This window comes from Anopheles stephensi, chromosome 2, assembly GCF_013141755.1.
Source record: "Anopheles stephensi strain Indian chromosome 2, UCI_ANSTEP_V1.0, whole genome shotgun sequence".
Classification (NCBI taxonomy): Eukaryota; Metazoa; Arthropoda; class Insecta; order Diptera; family Culicidae; genus Anopheles; species Anopheles stephensi.
The window spans coordinates 36,245,538-36,268,280 of NC_050202.1; the positions used below are offsets into that span (position 1 = coordinate 36,245,538).

General features: G+C 43.1%; 1 protein-coding gene across 3 annotated transcripts in view; it reads left to right on the forward strand.

Annotated features, from left to right (window-relative positions):
* Positions 1 to 5,197: 5,197 nt before the first annotated feature.
* Positions 5,198 to 22,743, forward strand: part of LOC118507754 (patched domain-containing protein 3) — a 36,361-nt gene continuing 18,815 nt past the window's right edge. The window contains exons 1-6 of one of the 3 annotated variants that reach the window (XM_036046765.1): positions 5,198 to 5,278; positions 5,711 to 6,601; positions 18,967 to 19,097; positions 20,104 to 20,249; positions 22,088 to 22,305; positions 22,382 to 22,743. In XM_036046765.1, coding sequence (XP_035902658.1) covers positions 18,967 to 19,097; positions 20,104 to 20,249; positions 22,088 to 22,305; positions 22,382 to 22,743 — 857 coding nt within the window. In that variant the 5' untranslated portion in view covers positions 5,198 to 5,278; positions 5,711 to 6,601. Of the gene's footprint in view, positions 6,602 to 18,966; positions 19,098 to 20,103; positions 20,250 to 22,087; positions 22,306 to 22,381 lie in introns of all 3 variants that reach the window. The other 2 variants (XM_036046764.1, XM_036046766.1) reach the window with 2 other exon arrangements.

Consider the following 22,743-nt stretch of genomic DNA (forward strand, 5'->3'; position numbering starts at 1 on the left):
CGAAATGGCCGCCAAGCACTGATTGAAGAAAGAGACCCCTTGAATCTGTTTGTTCTGAGGAGTGGAGTTAACAGTACAACATCTCCTAACTAGCTCCTATGGATATAGCGTGGAAAGAAATCATTACAGAATAAGATATCATATTGAGGAGGTACTGTCAAACAACCGAAAAGAGGTAGAAATGCTGTTGCGCTTTGAACCGTAGAGCTGAACTTTACAGCGAATTATAAAATAATAGTTTAATAATATTAAGAGAGGCGAATGTAAAAAAGACTTGTATATAAGATAATGACATACCACGATTAAAGTTGTTTACATCGGGTTGGGTCCCCTCATCTTTATGACAGTGATGGTGGAATAGTTTAATGATGACTATCCTTTGGGTTCTAAATGAGGAATGTTGCAATAAATTGTTTCCAGCAGATTTTAACGGTATGTATCTACACACATTGGGCTTCAAATGCAACTGCAATTTAGTCTTCACATAGACCAGTTGGTGGGCAAGTTAAAACATATCACTTACTTCTGCAGTGCGTAAACCGGCAATGCTTTTTGTTGATAGTTTGAGCCCCGAACCTATCACTCTAGCTGTATCTTTTCGCGGCTGTCTCAGAACTTCATTAACACAGTGACAATTACACGATGGCCAATTAAAATGAACGATAAACGCGTGTGTAAAGAATGCCGTCGACTGTTTTGCGGTGTGCAGCATGACACGAAACGTTGGTCAACCGTTTCTCTCCCAGCAGAAGTAGATCAGTCAGTGCTGTTTGCTTGAGATTAATTTGGTTAGCCACAACAATCATCTCGAGGCTGTTGCTCTATAGACTTGAAGGTCAAAGACACGCTAGACAGACAGATCCGCTCCGCGTTGGCGGTCGCCGTGGTTCGCGAGTACACGCGCCGTCGCTAGAATAAGATTTGAATTCATGGCCACATTAATGGAATCTGCGGACATGAAGTGAAACTTATCGTAGTTTCGTGATCTTGTCACGGGAATTAGAGATGCGCCTCAACGTTACCTTCGTCGGATACGCGCAATGTTAAGCATTGACATCTTTTGGGTGATAACCAAGAGCATCGCCAATTACGACTGCGAAGACAATTACCAACTGAAGTTGCATCTGAGTAATGATCTAATCAAATCAAATGGGTTACACACTTACAATTGCAAAACATTGAAGTTTAGTGTAATTGGCTCGAAATGCAAGATTAGATTTATTTTCTTTTTCCGAAACCCACGCTTGCAAAAAATCAACGCAATTCTTTCTGCACTTAAGCATGTGATCCCAAAGAACAGTGCAATGATTTCTGAAATCTAATCAAGCATTTGAACAACCTTTAAGTAAGAACGTGTGACCTTGAAAATTCCTGGACATAGTAGACATAAATGACGGTTCGATGGTTGAGATGATAGCGGCTCCGAGCTACATACGGCAGGAGCGGGGATCAAATTTTGTCATGAGAATGACACCGGATGACCCAGCCGGTAAAGTCCCTTTAGGCCGTTCACACGAACAGAGGAGGCATGGTAGGCCCTAACTGAGATTGTCGCAACAAGTCAAGAACGTGAAGCGGTCGTAGTGCCGGATAAGTAAGTAAGTAAGCATGGTCCTGATAAAAGCCCATATGAACATCTTCTCAAAGGTACTTTATCAAAGGAGGCCACAGTTCTAATACAAATCGACTCAAACAGGTATTGAATGAATGGTGGTGCAATAGACTATTATTCGCAATAGCCAACATGGTAATGGCTATGCCAAGGAGGCTTAAAACACTTACACGTTCAAGCATTAATTTTAGCTCTGTTCTCTACTTGTACATCTTCCATGAATCGTTATCAGCAGTTTTACTTTGGCATGCCTATAGGACTCAGAATACTCCATTTGAAATAAAATAAACAGTTGAACGAATATTTTTTGGACTCAATGTATCTAAAGATCGGAAATTCTGAATTTAGAGTCAGACACTTAAGTTTATTTGTTGTTATAAGGCACTACAAACGTTTTACAGTCTTGGCCACTCTACGTTAACGGTCCAGCGCTGCGTCTGTCAATCCGTCGGAAGCCTCCTTTCTCCATGAGGACGTCCTTTAAAGACTTCACGGGCTGGGTCGTCCGGTGCGATTCTCATGACACGACCAGCTTACTTGGCGGGCCTAATTATTGCGCAATGAAGAACTCACCGTTGTTCTTCCCGGTCCTTCCCACCGTTGTGGGTACTGGGACTATAATTGTTCTGTACAGACAGGTATTTCGTGTGGAGAAGTTTCCTCAGGCTGTAGTATGATCGGTTGGCAGCCAGCACCCTTGAGCGTAACTATCAATATCAATGTTGTTGTCGGTGCTGACTTTTGACCCCAGATAGGTGAAGTTTTGGACGTCACCTATCTGTTCATCACCCCTGCGTAAATCAGCGTTTGTTAGTAGGGCCGCTGGCGGTGCCACCATCCAATTCGAGGTAGCAAATGTTCTGAGAGTGTTCCATCCACCTTCATCTTCTATTTTAAGTAGTTCTGAGAAATACAAAATAAATAACTTCCGAACTCTCCAAATTACCTTCGAAACAAGCCGCCTTTAAATTTTCAGAAGACAGAAAATCAGAAGCCAAGCATCAACGGTTGAAGTATTATATACTACAGATAATCATTAAAAAAACAACAACAACAAAAGAGCCCCACGAAACGTATATGAAACGCACACCGATTCAAATGTAACATAACTTCAATTATGATGTTTACCTTTTGCCCAGCCTAATCAATTTCCAGCCAGCTTTACACACCTTTCAGAGAAACTGTTTGGTTTGATCGGGCGATACAAGCGAAAGCCTTTTACTAATCAAACTTATCAGTTGATCATCTCACCTCGAAATCGCGCTCTGTTCATGAATCGTTCAACTCGACAATGGGTCGGAATGTAGACCGTCCGCCTATAATGCCGCATTTAACTGCTTCATTAAGCAAGAGAACTCGCAACATATCAGTGCATGGGGGCTATGAAAATGCTCGCTGGTGAGTAGATTTCGATTACTTGCAATTCGTACACAACGAAGGAAAGTGAAAACGCACCACACACCGCGCATCTGCGAAACCGAAACCAGTTAGTCGAGAGAAATCATCGAACTCGTGCCACAGGGGCCAAAGTCAATCAAAACTATGTTTTGATCGTTTTGCATGCGTTATAGTTAAATGTTGAATTTCGATCATGCTCACGTTTTGTTTGTGCACATTGAAAAGGTGTATAAATGTAGAGTGCAGCTTTATTAAGCCATGTACGATCATCTAAAACATAAACGCACATTTTTCGTCATTGCTTTCCAGCTACAATTCTGTACAATATTAGAGATGAAGTCCGTTAAAGGCGCAATCCAATTGCTGAGGCGGTAGCAGTGCTCGTCTTTCACAAGGCAGGATGGGGCATAGAATCCCATCCAGACCGTTGACTCGTATAAAAAGCTGGTTATCCGTAACTAGGCAGATGGTATACATAGGTCTAGTAAGCCCTTAAATGATCAGCAAGAGGTCCAGGTTCAAACAGTTGATGATGATCATCCACCAAAAATTTGGCAATGCATAATTCATAGAATGTATTAATTCAAGCTATGAAATAATCCAATCATACGAATATTAAGAATTAAGACTAAGAATTTTAGTCGAAAAAAAAAATGCTGAAAAAACGTGCCTTGCAACGAATATTGAAACAATCGTTTAAATGTTTTGCACCCCTGGCGTAATTCACCCGATACGATGAAGAAATGAACTGATCATGTTCACGAGTGAAGCGATCGTTTACATACACAATGAAACGCAAATGTAACACGAGAATGTGTGTGAGAGAGAGAGAGAGAGAGAGAGAGAGAAACTCGTGCCCGGTAGCCATGTAAGGTGAACTGCAATGCACATTCATCTCAAAATCTTTCTTTTTATCCCTTGAAGGAACATTGCATTTTGCATTAGCGGATTGACTGTTCATGTATTCTTCAGCAAAAATATGGATGGAATATAGCATTTATACGAAATTATTTTTATTTTTTATTTTGAAATTATGGCTGGATACATCAACATACATTTTACAGGGCTTTCGATTTCGCTGGAATTCCAAGAAGCAAATAAACTTTAACTTCAAAATTATTCTTGTTAAGCATGCATCGAAAAGAAAGTGATTTTCCATTTAAAATTATTAATATTCTACCACAGTATTAGAAATCCGTACTCAATTTAAAAAAAGCTTTAGCTATTATTATTGTTCTGATCAATTTCTAGCACCTACTACAGATCCGCAACTCCTGCACGAGTTTATAAATTAAATTGTGGTGCTTAACAATCAACCATGTTAGCAATATCGTCAGCCCGTTCTATTTTTAAACTATTTTCTATAAAAAAAAGTGTATACTTAACAACCGAACATGCCCGCGAGCAAGCAAATAATTGCGTGAAAATTCCTTGTTCTTATCGCACTGCATCACAAAAAGCGCGAATAATTGGCTACAAACAGTCATGCTCAAAAATAAATAAAATAAGTATATAAACTTAAATTTATGCCGACTGCTAATAAAACTGCATGTAGTGGACGTTGATTATCAAACATTTCAGACATTTGTCCTTCGGCGTGATGGCCTTGCATGTAAATAAAATACTTAACTTTACCTTTTTAAGATTTGATTCGAATTATTCGTTTTAAAATAATCTTAGTAAGAATTACTTCTTCTTCTTCTTCTTCTTCTTCGATGGAACTACAACCTCGAGAGGTCTCGGCCATTTCTGGCTTTCTATGACTTTATATTACCCGTAGTAAAGTAACCAGCCCTACGTATGAGGAGGCGGTCTGAATGGGATTTGAACCACGGTCCTGCCGTGTGATGACCGGCGCCGCTGTCACCTCGGACACCGGACCACCCCCAAAGGATTTCAAATGTAGTGAATTGATTCATATATAATTTAAGGTTTCCGTGAGATGTGACCGGCTCATATTATTTTCCTATGTTTAATAGGTAATATTTAATTAAAAGATGATTTCACAATCAGCAGGTATTTTGGTTGCAATAATTTAAAACAAAACAGTGTAAAATAGCTGATAAGGTACTGATTATGCATTTCGTTCCCACAGCGAACCCTGCCCTTGCTCCGGCGAACCCTGCGTTTCTTCTACGCCACCACCAACACTATGCGTCGTCGTGCGCTGCGAACCGAACATGTTTTGAGTTTCGATTCAACGGTTTGAGAGTGCGCACGCGTGTGCCAGTGTTGTTCCCGCGCGTCGATCGAAAGGTGTTCGAAAAGGTTCGTGATTGGGTACCGTTTGGCCGCTGCAGATACCTACAGATTGTGGATCGTTATCGTCGGAGTCGGAACGGTGCCTGAGTGCCAATCGCAAACTAGCCACCATCAAGATGATCGTTGGAAGAGCGGTTGCTGGCGTTTTCTTTGCACGTGCGATCGTGTAAAGATTCCGGAAAACGGAAAACGACCACTGTGGCCACAACAAAACCGATAGTGGCCAGGATTCACGTGATTTATCTAGTGAACTTTCATTGACATACCCACCCTGCAACAACATCAACAGTCGGTTGTTATTTAATGCAAGTGTGATTGTTAACTGCACACAGCCGTCAATTTGTGCCGTTGGATAGATATATTTTGGAGAGTCGCCCGCCCGTCAGGGGTGTTGCCTCGATTGTTTTTTATTATTATTTGGCCATTTTATTGCAACAGCTCCGACCGACCGACCGACCGACCAACTCGGCCGACCAGCGCAACGCAAGTGGGGCAGCAGCAAATGCACCGTGCGAAACAGCAATTTCAGTCTGATGGTCAGTTGCGTAGCGTTTTTTTCTGATTCGGAGCAACCCTACTCTTCACATAACCCGTGTGCGATCCTCGTTTCGTGTGTGATCGAGTAACGAAAAAATAGAAATAAATCGTGTGTGCGTGCGTGCATGTGCAGGAGCTGGAGCTGGAAAGCTCCTATTTGATTCCGGTCCAAAGGCGAACGGAGAATAGTAGTAAAAGCAAGTTTCGGTGCATCTCGAGGCTGTGCATTCAGTGCAGTGTTTCAGTGTCTGTCTGTGTGTGTGTGTGTGCGTGTAATTTTGGTGCTTTTGTTTCAACTTTGTATTGTACCCCAAAACATAATCCTGCTTGCGGGCCTCGACAAACACACAAGCACTTACTTTGTTCGGTGTTTTCTGATCGACTGCAGTGCCGAAGCTGGGTAAATCGAATCTAGCCAAGTGCAGTTCACACATATGAACAAGCGTACGATCGGGCACGCACGATCGTTGGCACGCACCGCCAAGCCAAGTGCACCGCCGATAGGCCAGTTGCGGGCGAGGCGCGCACGCTAGTGTAGTTGCCTCACGTGAAAATAGTATGCCAGCCAGTCGGTGCAATAGGTAGTTGGTTTTGTGCGTCTTTCGCAAACTACCCACCGGGTGTCTCTTTGCAACTGCTGCTGCGAAACGAAACAGCGACGAAAGAAACGTAAAATTGCTTGTGAAAGGTGCCGTGCAACATACCACCACCAACGCCTCTGTCGTTGCAGCCACCGCTTTGCCTGCGTACCTATTCGAAGATCTTCCATAGGAAAGCCAAAAATTAATCAAAGTAAGTGAGCGAGAACAAGCTTTCGAGGACGGAAGAACTCTCTTAAGCTTAATGAACATTTCTAACATTTCCAACCGAGGCAGGTTACTGGCCTTCGATGAGTTCTCGGGGCCTCGACGGTAATTAAACATATTGACAAAATCCTGCAAATGGTGCAGTGCAATGACGCAGACATAGCAAATGGGACAAGAATGGGAAAGAAGAATTTCCCAAAAAAGGGTCCCACTCGGCCAGATGCCAGTTGGAATGTAATGCGGCAACTTCCTTTCGGCTTTGCGGCCGATTTTGTGATAAACCGCTGGCATAGAGTACCAAACACAACAACAGGTACCTTGACAAGCGGGGGAAACGGTTTTTCGTTGAGGATAATTCACTTTTACACCTTCCGACCTTTCTGGCTCTCGTGGTGGGGTGGCACAGGTCAGTGCGCGTACGGTGCGTTCCGACGCCGTTCGCCCTTCTTTTGTTTTCCCTTCTCTGTTTTCCGTTTCCCGGTGGACTCCGGAATCCCTGCGCACCCCTGCGCATTATGACCTGGACTTTGGTCTGAATGTGTATGTGTGTGTGTGTGTGGTGATGTGTCGTTAACAGAAGGGTAGAATGAAACCCCGAAAACCATGGCAGGATACCGGGTGACCAGAGTGAGACCGAGACCGAAAGCCGGGAAACCTGAAAAGCAATGGGTGATAAAACCTGTTAGCCCCTTTTTCGGGAATGACAGGTTGACCGACCGACCGACCGGGGGAAACGAATTCACTTTCTCCCTGTGGTTTGGCGTGGTATAGTTTGACCCCCTAAGTTTTGGTGGTGAGATCATTCCCGATCATTCCCGGAACGAGGGTCCGTATGCTCGCTCTACTAGCAGCGCTGTCAGCTGTGCGCGCGCAGTCACAGGCCGGTTTTTCTGATCCACTTCGGTGTTGGGTTAGGGCCGACTCGTTCATCTTGCCCATGTCCAACATTCCTGTTCCACACTATCAGCAGCGCGAGTAGCATTTTCTCAGATAAAAATGCTATGGATAAAAGCATAATGTTGCGCCGTAAACATCAAATGAATTTATTCGGCACACATTCCCGGTATGGTAGATGGTTTCGTGACACCGATATGTATGTCACGGCGTATCATCATTTGCATTTCGGCTATTAGTACGGGATAGGCCAATTTAGGGAAAGATGTCCATCGCAGCTAAAGGTAGCGGGTTTGTCACCGTACATATGAAAGCTCAGCAGCAACATATGTGGAACGCAACAATTGCATGAGTATGAGTTATCTTTAACTAGAGGCGAATGAAGTCTCAAAGACCCAAAGCCTCTATAAATAAACGAAAAAAAAAGTTATCTTTAACTTTGAAATTTAGTGAGGGTAAAGTTTTGATCAGCTGTTCGAAGTTCTACAAGTTCCAATAGAGTCTCATTCAACATTTCGATGCCTTTTACAGGGTTAACCGAATAACTTTGGGATGTGAACGGCATATTTTATCGATCTTCATATGTAGTCCCGTTTCGGTTCGAATATTTTCATTCCATCCTGATGTACTTCGAGCTCTTCCATGTGATATTGAGACGATCGATAGTCCCGCAATCGTAGCGTAGTACCCAATAGACCGATATTTATTACAAATGGATTCTAATGGATGTAATAATTTTGAAATGCACTTTTACTGTTGTTAATTTATTTTAATCTATATAAATGATGCAAAAAAACAAGTACCACCTCAAACATTGGTTGTTTACATTCCAAATTTGTCAAAAACATCCTCATTACCTCAACTTTCTTTATCGATTTTGTTTTTGCTAAAAATAAAAAAACTAGGATGTCCAAAACTATGAAAAAAAAAGTTCCATTATTTTTATGCACATAACTTTTTATTTACATGCAGGTTATCGAGCCACTTACAGCCTATATAACTTATCTTAAACATATCACTCAAACGTGAATGAACTTTTACGAAGACTGTTAAAATTAATTAGGACTATACGACAATACCAAGAACTATTCGCACAAACGATATACACAACAAGATAAATTAAAAATGAACTTTACAACAAGAACTTATGTCAACGAGCATTGTATCTTAAATAGTTCCTAAGCTGGGTCCTGGTCATATTAAAGTCAGTTGTCAGTTGTAAAAATTGGTCATTTGTGTACTTGAATTGTTAGTGCAGTAAGCTGTAGATCGAAACTATGTCGTGAGAATGTTTATCGATCGATGTTTATCGGACGATCGTTTTGGAGCAGTGTAATATATCTTAGATAGGAGAAACGGATCTTCTCTTATCCTGACAGCATCATTCGAAACTCATTCGATGCTATTAGACCAGGGTAGTCGATAGTACATGATTCTCGTTATTTGAATTACTGCTATTCAGTCGATTCCGTTCATTTGATGTTTGTCAATAAATTTGAATAAAGTGTCCATTCTTGTAACTTTGATACATAATTAATGCATTAATATGTAATACGTAATATGTGTTGGCCATATTTTCATGAGATTGACAAAATATACTCAAAATCGATGTCACAATTGATTCAAAGAAAGTGTGGTCCAACATCTTGAGTTAAATTTTACAAACTAAGTCGATTTGTCGGAATCGACATCATAAACTCCAAAAAGTAATCTTATTCTGTTGTCCGTCACTGTACATATTAAAACCGACGAACTATGCAGTTTATATCGCAAATAGGCTAGGTAAACCCTGTATATAGTTTTGGTCACGATGAACCGGTTGATTGAACTCAAAAAGGTGTTTCTGAGTAGATTTGTAGGGCCAGAATAGTTGATCTTCAATCGTCGATATAGGCAAAAAGATTGTTGAAGTAATGTAGAATTATTACTAGCCAAACGTAGTGTCCCTTAGTCATTTCAGCGACTCGTGAGAGATCAAATTTTGTTCGTCTCATACAATTTACAAAATAACACTTAAGCTCAGTGAAGCAGTTTTAAGCATTATGTTATGCTGCTGCGCTCAATTTTAATTTCACGTACACAACTTGTACCATGATGCTTCAAGCTTACCTACATACGGAAGCGAGCGCTGCTAGCTAACCTGAAGCTAACGGAATATATCGTTGACAACTTGTTTGCGACGTCTTTTATATTCTGTACCTCGAAGGCTTCCATCGGGAATTCTTGGCCGATACGGGCGATACAGCATTTGCCTTGAAGGCATGGTGGAAGGAGACAGCCATCAGAATCACGGAAGCTGCTGACAAGAGAGTAAAAACATACCAGTTACCAAGCAGTGATATCTGCTCATGCCTCATTGAGCGCATAAATAAACATAGCATCGATTTTCCTCTCCGGCCCCGGCTGTAGCCCGGCTGAGCGCCATTGACAGACGCGAGGGCTGCACATTGGGATGGAACTAACGAGCGAGACCTACCGCAAACTATGGAAGGAAGGAAGTTCCGCGTCTGGGGTCCTGCAAGCATAGGTTTTAATGCAATGTTTTGCAGATCTTGGATGTCGAGAGCGTTCTGAGGCTGAGGGAACGATGATTATCCAGCCCTTGGTGCCGAAACTTTGTTGATGTAGACGTATCTGTTTCACTGTAGATAATTTAGCTATTATTGCTTATTTTTTGCAACAAAACAGAGTTCCAGTGCTCGACAGTCAAGAAAAAAGTGTGTTCTAGTTCTAGTTCTAGAAAAAGTGTGTTGTGATCGCCTTTTTCTACGAAAACTACATCTTGAACACGCTTTTACTAAGCGCCGTTTCGATAATACGTGTTAGCCCTTCTTCGTATCTAACAAACACATCAAAAGCTCATCGTTCACAATTCTCATGCAAATCTTGTTTCCTCACAAGCCATAGATGAATCAATCTGAGCATAGAATCACCAGCAGCCGTACTAAGGGGGAGCCTGGGTAGATTTGGTAACAATTTTCCTTACTACTCCATGCATACCCGAAGTGGCGGTTTGCACCGGTTTTATTGTTGGTGGTACATCACACAATTTGCTTAATAATCCATTCTATGGGAAAATAAAAGGCACTCTGCACTCCAGTTGAGCAGCCGCTTTTCGTAAGGGCTGCTTCTTCCCGGCCAAACGAAAGCAGGGTGTATTTCGTACTTTCGAGCCGGTGGCGGTCGAATAACAGGAATCGAAGCCGGCAAAATTCCTCGCGAACACACAAACACACTCACACACACACAATGCTAAGGCATGGGAAAATATTGCATGCCGGGTGATTTTAACACGCCGATGTTCAAACATTACGGTTCTGCACCACTTCCCAACTAGAAGCTCGGGGCGGGGATGCTGTACATACTACATACAGCTTTTGCCTGTTGGCCACGAACCGGGCTGAGAAGTGGGAAGGTAATTTGAAAGAACAGAAGCAATTGGGATGTAGATCGGCGCAACAGATAATAGCGGAGTTGGCGGTACGTGGATTGTAGCCCAAACACACATATCATAAAGGAATAGCTTTAGCTGTTCTTTATATATTCCTTCTTAAAGATAACAAACGAAATCAGGAACTACGACCGTGCTCCAGTCGTTCTAAACGATTAAATTAGTAATCCCAACAACACCTTGGCACGCTCTCCAACAAACAGTCAATCCACTCGAGTCAATCCGGAAGGGGTATCGGAAAGATTAGCAGCCGGGAATTTACACTCAATTTGCTTCTGCGTCCCATGCCATGCGATGCGATGATGTCCGGTCTGTCTATTTGGCTCGGCTAATGAAACGAATCGACCACGGACTGATTATTTTCCATCACACGCTCGCGCCCGTCGCTTATTATTTCCGTGCCAACCGGGCGAACCGATCGGGCCTATATCCGCACCGGGCCAAAACCTTTCTCTCCACACGTGCAGACACCACACACACTCACACACAAGCAGAAACATTGTCTTCCGTCCTTTCTTAGTTCCTGGGCATTTTTTTCAATTTCGATTCACCGGTTAACAGTGTAAGGTGAAAATAAATTAGGCACCGTTTCACTTGTGACCTTCGGGCAGTTTTGAAGTTGACGAGCCTTTTTTTATAATAAAACGATTTTGATTGTACTTCCCATTGGCAGAAAGTATGTCGGCTTGTTTCACTTTTGAAGACAAATATAACACTCAGCTTTTTTTATTGATTATTTTGATCCACTCTGCAAAGAAAATTCGAGTGTCCAAACACCTCTTTTTCGGTTCGGTCATTTTGATCACCGGACCAAGGCGACAAAGGTGTCGGTTTTTATACGTCAGAACCGGGAATTAAACCCCATCCAGACCGTCTTCCCATACGCAGGACAGACTATCCAGATATGGATCACAGAAAATATGACAAGGGCATGACAGGCTAAGACCTTTCGAGGGTGTAGTACCAACGAAGAAAAAGAACCATCTCGCTCATGCTATAAGTTATATGCTTCATTCGAAAAACACCTCTATGAGCATTGCAGGGTATCTCAGACCAGTTCAACAATGTAACACTATTTGTCAACAGCATAAAACGCTATTCCGACATCTTATATGCCACTCAACCTCATGATGTTACTTTCTTCCTAACACTTGTTTATGTTGAGATATCTTAATGCTTCTCTATTTCATAAAGCATTCTTCATCTTCTTACTACAACCTCGAAAGGCCGACCATTTCTGGCTTTCTGTGACTTGATTTTACCCGTAGCTGGATAATCAGACGGGGAGGCGGTCCAGATGGGATTTGTCCTGTCGTATGATGCCGATGTCGGTGTCTCTGTGCTTGCCAATCGATGTCTTGCTATACAGAAAATAGAGCTTTCAAACATCTCTGCATTATATGCAAAGCATTATCTGAGTGTGTCAGCGACGCATTACTGGATATTTCTTTTCATTCCAAAACATTGATTCGGTAGTTGAAATTGTTGCTTCAATTGAATTGATATAACGGCAATGTTTAACATATCATCAAACTTTCCCCCTCACATCGCACGAGAACAGCTGAGGCTACAGCTCTAGGCCCCCCCCCCCCCCCCGCACCAAAAGCCCGCAAAACAAGCGGCACACTAAACACACCACCACCACGTCTATAGCAAAACGGTATTGCTGCTTCATCGCTCAGCTACACAACCATTGCTAAAGACAGCGCCAGCAGCAAACGAGGGAATCACAACATGCAACATGTGAGTGAGAAATCCAGTTTCAACATTCACCCATAATCACCCAAGAAACGAATCTCCGCGCGGCCAGTTGCTCTCAACACTCAACCCCCCGTTGCAAATGCCGGCTCCTCGTCCGTACCTTGTTTGGGTACTCGTGTCTCAGATTAGTTATCTAACAAGTGTATAGGTTTAATTATTATTCCACCAAACTCTGCAAATTTTTGTTCAACTGGCGCAATATGTTTCATGCATTTTGATGCATACATAGGTATATGCAGAGCGTGGTCAGCTAGACCAGCTGGTGGGAGAGGTTATCTAATGCATTCTTCGCTGTAGCGCTGTTTAAATGAGGTCAGTTTTGGCTGCATGCTTTAGTTTTACCAAATGTTTCGTGAAATTTAGGATTAGTTCTACTGTGCCCTAAACATTGGCATAAGACAGTGTATTTAAATGTTTGTCTTAGTTGGCGCAATGCCCTACAGACGACGTTGGACTGTCAGGCTTTCTTCTATCCTCTGACATTCACCTTGCGTACCGTCTACAAGAAGTCTAAATATGGTTCGGATCAAGTTTTGACCGTTCAAATCATCTATTGGACACTGACTGTTATCCACTACTTTGACAGTTTGGAAAGGGCTAACGACAGTTCAACAAAAGACAGTCGACCAGGACCCGAAGAGAATGGTGGTAATTATGTCTTCGAACTGATCAGATGCTGCAACCATCACAACCTAGCAAGTGGACTGGCTGGCTGCCCACAACAAAACCTAAGCATTACTGCAAATTACATATTACCGGTCCGGTCGAAAACACTTCCGTTACGGATCTTGCTTTCATCGGCCCCGGTCCCAGAGCATTATTTCACATTCCAGTGCAGCAAAAACTGTAGAAAACAAAACCCAGCCAGAGATCAATCCTCGCCGTGGTAGTGTTGTTGTTGAATGTGCGTGCTGCTGCTATTACTGCTGCTTCTGATACTGAACCGATTGACCGGAAAGGTATGAGCGAAAGTATTAATTCTCGTCCATACCCTTCGCCCATTCACAGCAGATTATGATAGCAGCATCGCGCAAAAAAAGGGTTATTAATGTATTTTCTTCACAGCTGGGCACTCTGATCTAATTTAGCGGCGGTTGGAATTTCCGTAACATATGACGCAGTTCTTGTGGTATGTTTCGAGCGTCAGTCCGTAGAAGCGAATTTTTAGAGTGTTAAAAGTACACTTGAGTTATATCGGTAATGTGAGTAAATTCCTTGTTTCAAATAGAGGCTTCACCCTCTATGGCTATATATGATCAGCTCATCTTCTGCAGAACTTTTTAGCAGGGAGTACATATGAATATGCCTTCAGAAAGATTATTTTATCTGCAACTGTTTCGATAAGTTTATCTCAATAAAAAGAAATCAACAGTAAGAATCACAGTTGTTTGAACGATATTTTCGACAAACTACACTATCAGGCGTTATTATAAGCCCAACATCTCTACAATGTAGGCCACCAGGACCATCTTAATGTGGTAAACGCTCGTTTAATCACCCTCCTGTTGGTCATTTCGGTAGCTCTCGGTCTGCCCGGTATACCCGTTCTGTTATACAACCGGCAACCAGTTAGTCAACAAGCGTCACATCAAGCGCCTACAACAAGGCTCGTACCATTTGCCCCTGTTCACACACAGTACACATTACTTGCATCGGGTAGAGTAGAAGAAGAAAAAAACACTCCCGACACATCGTGGCAAGTAGAAGAAATTGAAACACTTAGCGTGAAGTAGTACACGTGTCATTTGTGTTTTTTCCTACGATACTAATCTAATGCTGTGAATAGAACGAACGATTGGATTATAGAGATGGAGAAAGGTAGTTATGTATGCAGGTGGCTCGAGGCAGGTTCGTTGCCTGGTGCCTCGTGATGTCTTTCGATAAGGCGAACTAGGTGTACTAATGATATCCTTCGAACGCGTATATTTTTTAACTAATTACTAAAATTTCTAAGCAATAAATGCATCGACATTTTTACGATATAAATATCATTCAATTTTCAATGTATCCGATAAACCTCTTTCCCTATCTTTTATCGCTGGCGCCGATTATTAGAACTTGTTTGGAAAATGTACTTTGTAACTCCGTTTAACAATCCGCCTGCTTTGCAGTTGAGCGGTTATGTAAATACGCTGACCTTAAGGGTGGCATTACTAAAGGGGAAGAAATAACGAGATTTGCCGTCTCATTACATCAAGGTCTCGCACAGTATCAGTTGATCGGTTGAGTTATTTAACGTTCGCTGCTGGATAAAACAAACAAGAAACAAGTCATTTGCTTTCGTTTCCAGCCATTACAGTGCGATCGTACCGGCGAATCAAAGCTCAATACCATTCACGACCAGAAAATTATACCTGGTTTTCTGTTAACCAATGTTCATTAACTATCTGCTAACGGTCGTTCAAAAGGGAAAGCGCCTGCTTCAAAATACGGTGCAAACAGCGTAAAGTAGATCAGTTGTAATATATTCTTCGTACCTCGGACAGCAGTCATCCGTTTACTTTATATCGCCTACAATTAAACCCTACCCCCCGTAGCGCAATTCGTAACGCACAATGACAGCAATCTGTGCCAAATATCGGTGCTTGAGTGATCATTTTCGCCAAGGCCTGACCAATGTACTACTGGTAAGGAAGGATGAGAGCGCTGCAAAAGGCTGCTAGCCAAAATTGCTATTGTTTCTGATAACTCCCAATGGTGGATGGTACAAGTCCAGAAGGAAAAACGCCGTGAAATATAACCACCAACTACACGAACTACACTCCATTGGCCATTGTCCGAAAATGGTGCAAGGTTAACGATGTGAAAACGCATAAATTGTGAGCGTATTAAATTATTTATTTTGCTCTCCTGCTCTCGGTCACCGAATCGCACCTTTCTCCAGTGAAACGAAATGTTTCTTATCTTCTGCTAAAATGTTTGATTGGGTGATGCTCAAATTACTTGCAGACAACGGTTCCAACCCCACCGTCATCGGTACAGTGACCTTTACTCTTGAGGGATGAGTCCGATCGATTTTCACCATTAGAGCATTTGGAGCGAGACATATGACGCAGGTTGGAGTCGAACAGGGAGTCATTAAAAATGCGTTAACACATACTTAATGCTTCCGCCAAAAAGCTGCTATGCAGATGATCATCGATCAATAACATTTTTCTAGCCGTTCAAACCGATCCATTTCTAGCTGATGGAACTCCTAATGAACTCATCCCTCGTCCCACTGGTAAGCTTTAATAGCTTGGGTTCATTGTGCGCCTAATGAAGCGGAACATTATTCATAGATAATTGAGAGAAGCAAAGGTCTAAACTGCTTCAGCAAGTCAACGACAGCTTGCTCAGCATAAATCGCATAACAAATTTAAGAAAATTCTACACTGACTCAATTGCCTACAGATAACCAGGATCGTGCTTATTCCTGTTACATGACCAAACTCTTCCAAAACAGTCCGCATGCCTGCTCATGCTTTCTTCACTTGGAAGAAAGCTGACGTGGCTTAAAAACTAGGCGTGTAATATGAACCAGAGAAAGGCGTCGTCTCTCGGTTCCCTATGCCAAGACCTCTTTTAGACTGCCTCTCTGGACTGCTTCTCCGCGCGGCCGGTTGGAAAAATGGGTCGACCTTCGTTCGTGGGCCGGTAGAGCTGCAGTATCATTCATCCACACCTGTCTACCCTTAGCCACGGCACCCGATGCACGGGGTGTATTTCAGAGCAAAACGAACAGGTGAACTGCACTTGCACACACACAGCATCATCACACCCTATTACTGCTGCTGCTGCCCCAGCCGTGGCGTGCTAATGGGCATGGGCTCGATCGATGGGGCCGAGCAGGGCGCATGATCGCTCCAAGCAGCTGATGCTGCGGATAGGTGCTGTTATTTTCCGTTATTTTCTCACCAATGGTAATTTTATGCTCATTGCAACAAATCTTATTGCAACAGAATTTTGGGAGTTTTTCTTTACAGAAAATAAAAAGGATGAAATTTGGGGACCATTTTCTCTATTGTTTTAAATTAAAAGCTATAACAAACAGAATCTTTCAAACTGGCTTCTTACGGCATCAATTATTCGTAGCCAAACGGAAGCGAGGTTCAATTGATGTTTGATTCCTGTCCGGATGTTGAGTGATCGGTCGATCATTATCGACCCTACTATTAGATTAGCTCACCAAACGAAAACTAGCTGCTCGGTAAACAATAGCAATAAATGATAACAGCATTTATCACAGCACAATCTTATGCACTTGAATTTGGTTGAACGATGTTGATCGAGAGAAAACGGAACGAACTGAAGATAAAAGCTTCGCTCGCAAACATCCACGATCACATTTGATCATCAACCCACCATTGCTCAAAGATGAGGTACTTTGCTCTGCACTTGTTACTTAACTTCCATAAATACCACGCTCAAATTACACAACAAAAGCAAACAAAGCGAAAAAAACGCGGCCCCATAATCCTCGCACCGCCAACGATCGCCAGTGTATGGCGGCGGTTCGCTTTTACTGTTTCTTGCTTTCGCTGTTGGAAAATGCGCATTGCAGCAATCGATCGAATCGTACAGTATCGAACGATATGATTAACGTACACGGGAGGATGAAAACGGGCAAACCATCAACACATCGTGCGATAACAACAGCTACAAGTGAAAACGGATCAAATCGCAAGTGCATTCGTGGCAACGCACCAAGCACCGATTGTCGTCGACCTTTCGACCATCTCGCACTGTTCCCAGCTGTTTTGCATCGGAGAGCAAACATGTTGGCATGGTGCAAAAAAACAAACCCACATCCCGCCTATCGATTTCCTGTTTTTCCTGGCCGATAGAAAGTGAAACGGATATGCTAACGGTGGTGGGTTCGTCGCTGGTCACATTCAGCTCACCGCTGGCAGAAGGGACCTCCAGGCTCGGCCGCTCTCTACACCAAAGCTATCATTACATCTGACCGGCGGTTTTGAGATGGCCAGTGCATAATTGGTGTCAAACTTTCTCACGCAAGCAACAACCCCCCCCCCCTCCCCACACACACACACGCGGGAAAACTTCTCACCTTCTCGCTATGCCGAAACGGATGTTTGGGCCGCGCCAACTTGGCCCGCTTGTCGCATGTAATTAAACTAACTTACAGTGCGCTGGAATCAGTCACATGACATTTACCTTTCCCATTAGATTATCACCGGGCAAAGTGGGTCAATGTCGGACGGGGCATATGTTGCTGCAGTTGCTTTTTGCGTGATTGTGCGCACCACCATTGTTTGCCGCCCAGTGGTTTTGGGTAACTTTATGCAGTGCGGCGCAATGAGGCGACCGTTTATAGCTTAAGATCTAACGGGCAAGGAGAATGTAGCAATATATTTTTTTCCTGGGTTTTGACACATGTCTTAAGACAATTTGATAGTGCAGATAAAAAAAATCATTAGGCTGCAAGAAGAACATTTTGAAATGAGATGCTGGCAGGTATCGCAGCGATCTTACTAACTGCAGGAAAAGTGATCTCAACTTCATTACATGTTCTTTATCACTTGGCAAAATATGACTGTCCCCCGTATCTAAACTCTTAGTCGCATTTGTTTCTCTCTTGTCTTAGAGCACTATTTATGTGCCCGTTGCGCGTTCACTTGCCGGAGGTCACAACGAGCATTCATGATCTGAATAACCTTATCTTTGCAGTCGGGCCCACTCAGCCGACCATGGCCCTACAGCATAACTATTCAAATCGTGCAAATAGTGGGAAAATTACACTGCTTGAGATTTTCCCTTTCGTTCGTACAGTCAAAGAACTTCAGCCCGTGCGGTCGGTCGGTTGGTCGGTCGGTCGGGTAGTTCAAACCCCCGCCCAGTACGCCGATGAAAATGGAAAGTTTTGTTTTGTGTTGTACACGTTGGGCTGTCTGCGCCGTACGTAATTAGCTGGCGTACTGCAAGCGCTCGGCATAATCAAACGAGAAAATCAAATCTTTTCACAATGTTTTTGTACGGCCAGCGTTTTCGCTTTGATGTACGTCCTGCCCAGACGTGCTGACATACGCTTAGTTATCCCTCCCTGGTTTAAACCACCTTTACTGGGTGCGTGTGACGCACACGCACCCATCTTAAATCCATCCATTAGTTTGAAAAAAGATTGATGAGTTCGATTACCTTTTTCGCTTTGCTGGGAGACCTGGAATGCGTTCCCAATATAACGATTTAACTTGTTTTTTGTTATCCTTCACTTATTAAATAAACCTTTTTTCCCTTCTTTACAGATGACTTGCGGCATTTCTTGTGTGGACAATGCACTGAACAAATCTTTCTTCAAGCTGGGTCTCTTTATCGGGCGCCATCCAGGCTACTTTCTGATAGTACCTGTCCTATTAGCTCTACTATGTATGACCGGGTAAGTTGCGGACCAGTTGGCGCGGATCGCTAACCTGTTCGGGGTAGTTTGCTGGACAGTACAGTGGTAGGGGAAATGGTGTTGCTAATTTCACCAAAATTGCAATGCCTCATTAATGAATGAGACCTACGAAAAAAGGGCAAGAAAAATGCAAAACGAAAGTATTTGGCATGAAAACTGGTTTCACTGGCGATACTTATGCTTGTGAATCATACACCGGGTTTGGAAAAACCATAAGAAAATAGTAAAAAACAATAATTTAAGTGCAATCTACTACCAAATAAAAGCTCAAAGAAAGCATCGTAAAGTTACGCCTACCAATAACGTTTAAGAGGAGCGAGCTTTCAGTTTTATTTGTTTCAATAAAACAATTTAAAGACTGTTCGGGTTAAGATCACTTTGCAGCGTATAAAGTCTGTGAAGGCATGTGAAATATACTTTCATTCTTGGGGCTTTACTTTAATTGTGAAGTGAAATAAGATGTTAAGGTAGACTTGTGGCTATCATTTTAAAAAATTGGAAAGTTAAAAATTTGAGTAAAAAAATTATCCGACATTTTGCTCACTTTCAAGTAAACACGATCGTTTGCCATGTCTATACTGACTCAGCTTCAAAGGCGAAATAATCACAATTATTTTTATTTCAGTCGGCGCTGTTCACTAATCGCCGCACGTACCTTACATTACCCGGAAAAGGTTGCACACTTACAGGCCCGCTAAATTCCCGTAAATTGTGATTTTATGATGTCTGAGGCTTTTATCTAGCCTGAGGATTCATTAACTTCGGACACGTTCCGTGGTGTAGCTGTTTCTATTATGGACGTTTAGTTTACGACACACCACCGACGCTAGCAGATGCTGCTCGTACGATTCAAACACGATCATATGCCCTTCAATCAGTATTGCTAACACTTGCCATAAAAGCTATAATACTAACGCAAATCTCTGCCGTACCCCGTGTTCCCGGATTTGATTGGTTGCTCTCGGTGTGCTTTTTTTTCTTTCAGCTTTCAACAAATAAAATACGAAATCGACCCAGAGTATTTGTTCTCGCCGATCCGGGGCGAGGGCAAATCGGAACGTGCCATCGTTGAGAGCTACTTCAAGGTCAACTATACGCACCGTTTCAACGTTGGACGAATTACACGCCCGGGTAAGGATGCAAAACCAAACCAGCAGGAATCGCGAGTGCAGTGCGCAGGATGTAGTGCCCGACGCGACCGGTTATGAAGGCTGTCCTTTGAGACAGTTCCACTTTTCATCACAGGGGCTAGCTGCGTCAGCTAGCGGCTAGTCGGTGGTCGTTTCTTGACTACTTTCATTTCTAACCAACCGATAGAACTAACGGGCTCCAGTATAACAGGCTTTCAATGTGCCACATTGAACGCCTTGGTAGGCTGGAAGCAATTACCAATGGCTTATAATTAGCATATGAACGAAACGAAATTTGTTGAACGATCAGTCAACAGGTTTTGCGAGAGATATCTCACTTCAAAGATTAAAAGCAATATGGGTACACTCTTATCTGATCATTGCGAATAGTTTTTCTGGATCAAATCATTACCAAAAGTACGCCTAACTAGTCTTAGGGGTTCGTCGCTTAAATCTTACATGCTCAAGTCTTTCGTATTCACCTCCAGGTACAGTCAAACAGCAAGCAAATATTACCTCGATAACAGCAAAAAAGTACAAAATCAATTAAACAAAACCGTCTCAACGATGCAGCGTGGCTATTTCTGCCCTTGCGAAATTGCCTTCGATATAGGTCGATTCGACAGATAACCCTAACACGTGTCATAAAACGGTTCGTTCGGCCCGAATGACGTAAATGGGAGAAGGGTGCAAACGATGATTTATCCCGACGATAAATCCCACGGGTGTTTTGTTTTCTTTTTCATCAAGTGCATTCTATCGGTAGCTTACAGAAAGCCATAGACTCCTTTTGTAACGTGAAATTGCTAGCATTGTTTTACAATCGAGCACAAATTAATTATTGATCAAATTTAGGATAACTTTTTTTTTGGTCTGGTGATCTTTGCCGATCGAGTCACGTGCGATCGTTTTTTTCTGGCACACGAGTTATGATTGATAGAAATAAAACTGCTGATCGTTCACCATACCAGATAAGCGGGTAGATTCCTGATAAAACCAATAAATACCGAGTCTTGAGAAACTCGTGCTAGATCGGATCTTATGAGGCATACCTTTGAAATTGACGATCGGTCAAAGTGCTCCACTTTTTGCACGTTTGGTTTTGTTTCTGTACTCTCCTTTGTACAAAATCCTGCCCAAGTTGCAAGTTACATCGAACGACCTTCAATTGCAGCTCATATCTACCTCCGGTGCCTTCCTTCAGCGTTTCTAACTTGATCGCTGGCGCAGGCACCAATCAACACTAGCTCGATCGAGTGCGTGTGCAGCCGCAGCTGCTATATGTAGATTCCGTTACTGATTCCGATCGGTCGGCCGATTAGCGTGTCAGGAAACTGGCTCGCACAGTGTATGTGTGTGTGTGTGTGTCAGCCTTTGGCAAACTGCAACAATTAGTGTGAGATTGGCGGGCAGCCTCGCATCGACCACAGTAGCAGCAGCAGCAACAAAAGGCTGCCCTCTGCTAAATTGCCACCTCTTGTGAGGTTTTCTAGGTTAATAGCAACTTCTTGGTTACCTTTAAACGAGATCTGCAGGGTTTAAAGCCACTCATATAGATAACAAAAGCAATCACACCTGATCAGTGATTGCTAGACTAGAAAAACGGACTGAAACGAAATTTTAAACCTCCAACTCACAAACCAAAGCTCTAGGCCGACGTCTGCATGCCACAAATTCGCAATCACAGCGCTATCCTTGACAATGGAAATGAAGTCAAAAAATCGATTAAGGCTCCCCAACCTGAAACGTAGAAATGGAGCAGAAAATTGTCATCTCAAGTGGCCTCGTTCAGCTACGATATTTATACGACCAATCTATCGCTCCCACCCTTCCTCACAGGACGGTTCGGCCGAGTAATTGTTATTTCGAAGGACGAACACAACAAAAATCTCCTGCGCAGTGAAGTTTGGCAGGAGCTACGACTGCTGGACGGCATCATACAGAACGCCACGGTCCAGTACGATGGCGAAACGTTCACCTACCGGGAGGCATGCGCTCGTTGGGAGAACGAATGCTTCACGAACGACATTCTAAACCTGGACAAAATCATTGACGAGGTAAGGGTCGATTTCGAGCGGCTTCAAGGTTGCATCCTCGTACCTGTAAATGTAATTCCCTTCTGCCATTTTTCAGGTTGAAGCCGGTGACTTAAACCTAACTTTTCCCGTAATGTTTAATCCCGTCACGTGGGACGCACACGTCTTTCCGGTGTTTTTCGGCGGGACGCAAGTGTCGGAAGACAATCTGATCATTTCGGTGCCATCGCTGCAGCTGGTGTACTTTGTGACGGCCGATTCCAAGCGGCAGGATGCGCGTGGTGCTGCCTGGGAGGAGGCGTTCCTGGAAGCGGTCGGGTATGCGGAGGATCATGGCGTGTTTAAATACATTTCGGTGGCCCGCTTCGCTTCGCGCACACTCGACCACGAGCTGGAGAGGAACACGCGAACGGTGGTACCGTACTTTAGCTCCACTTTCTTCCTGATGATTGTGTTTAG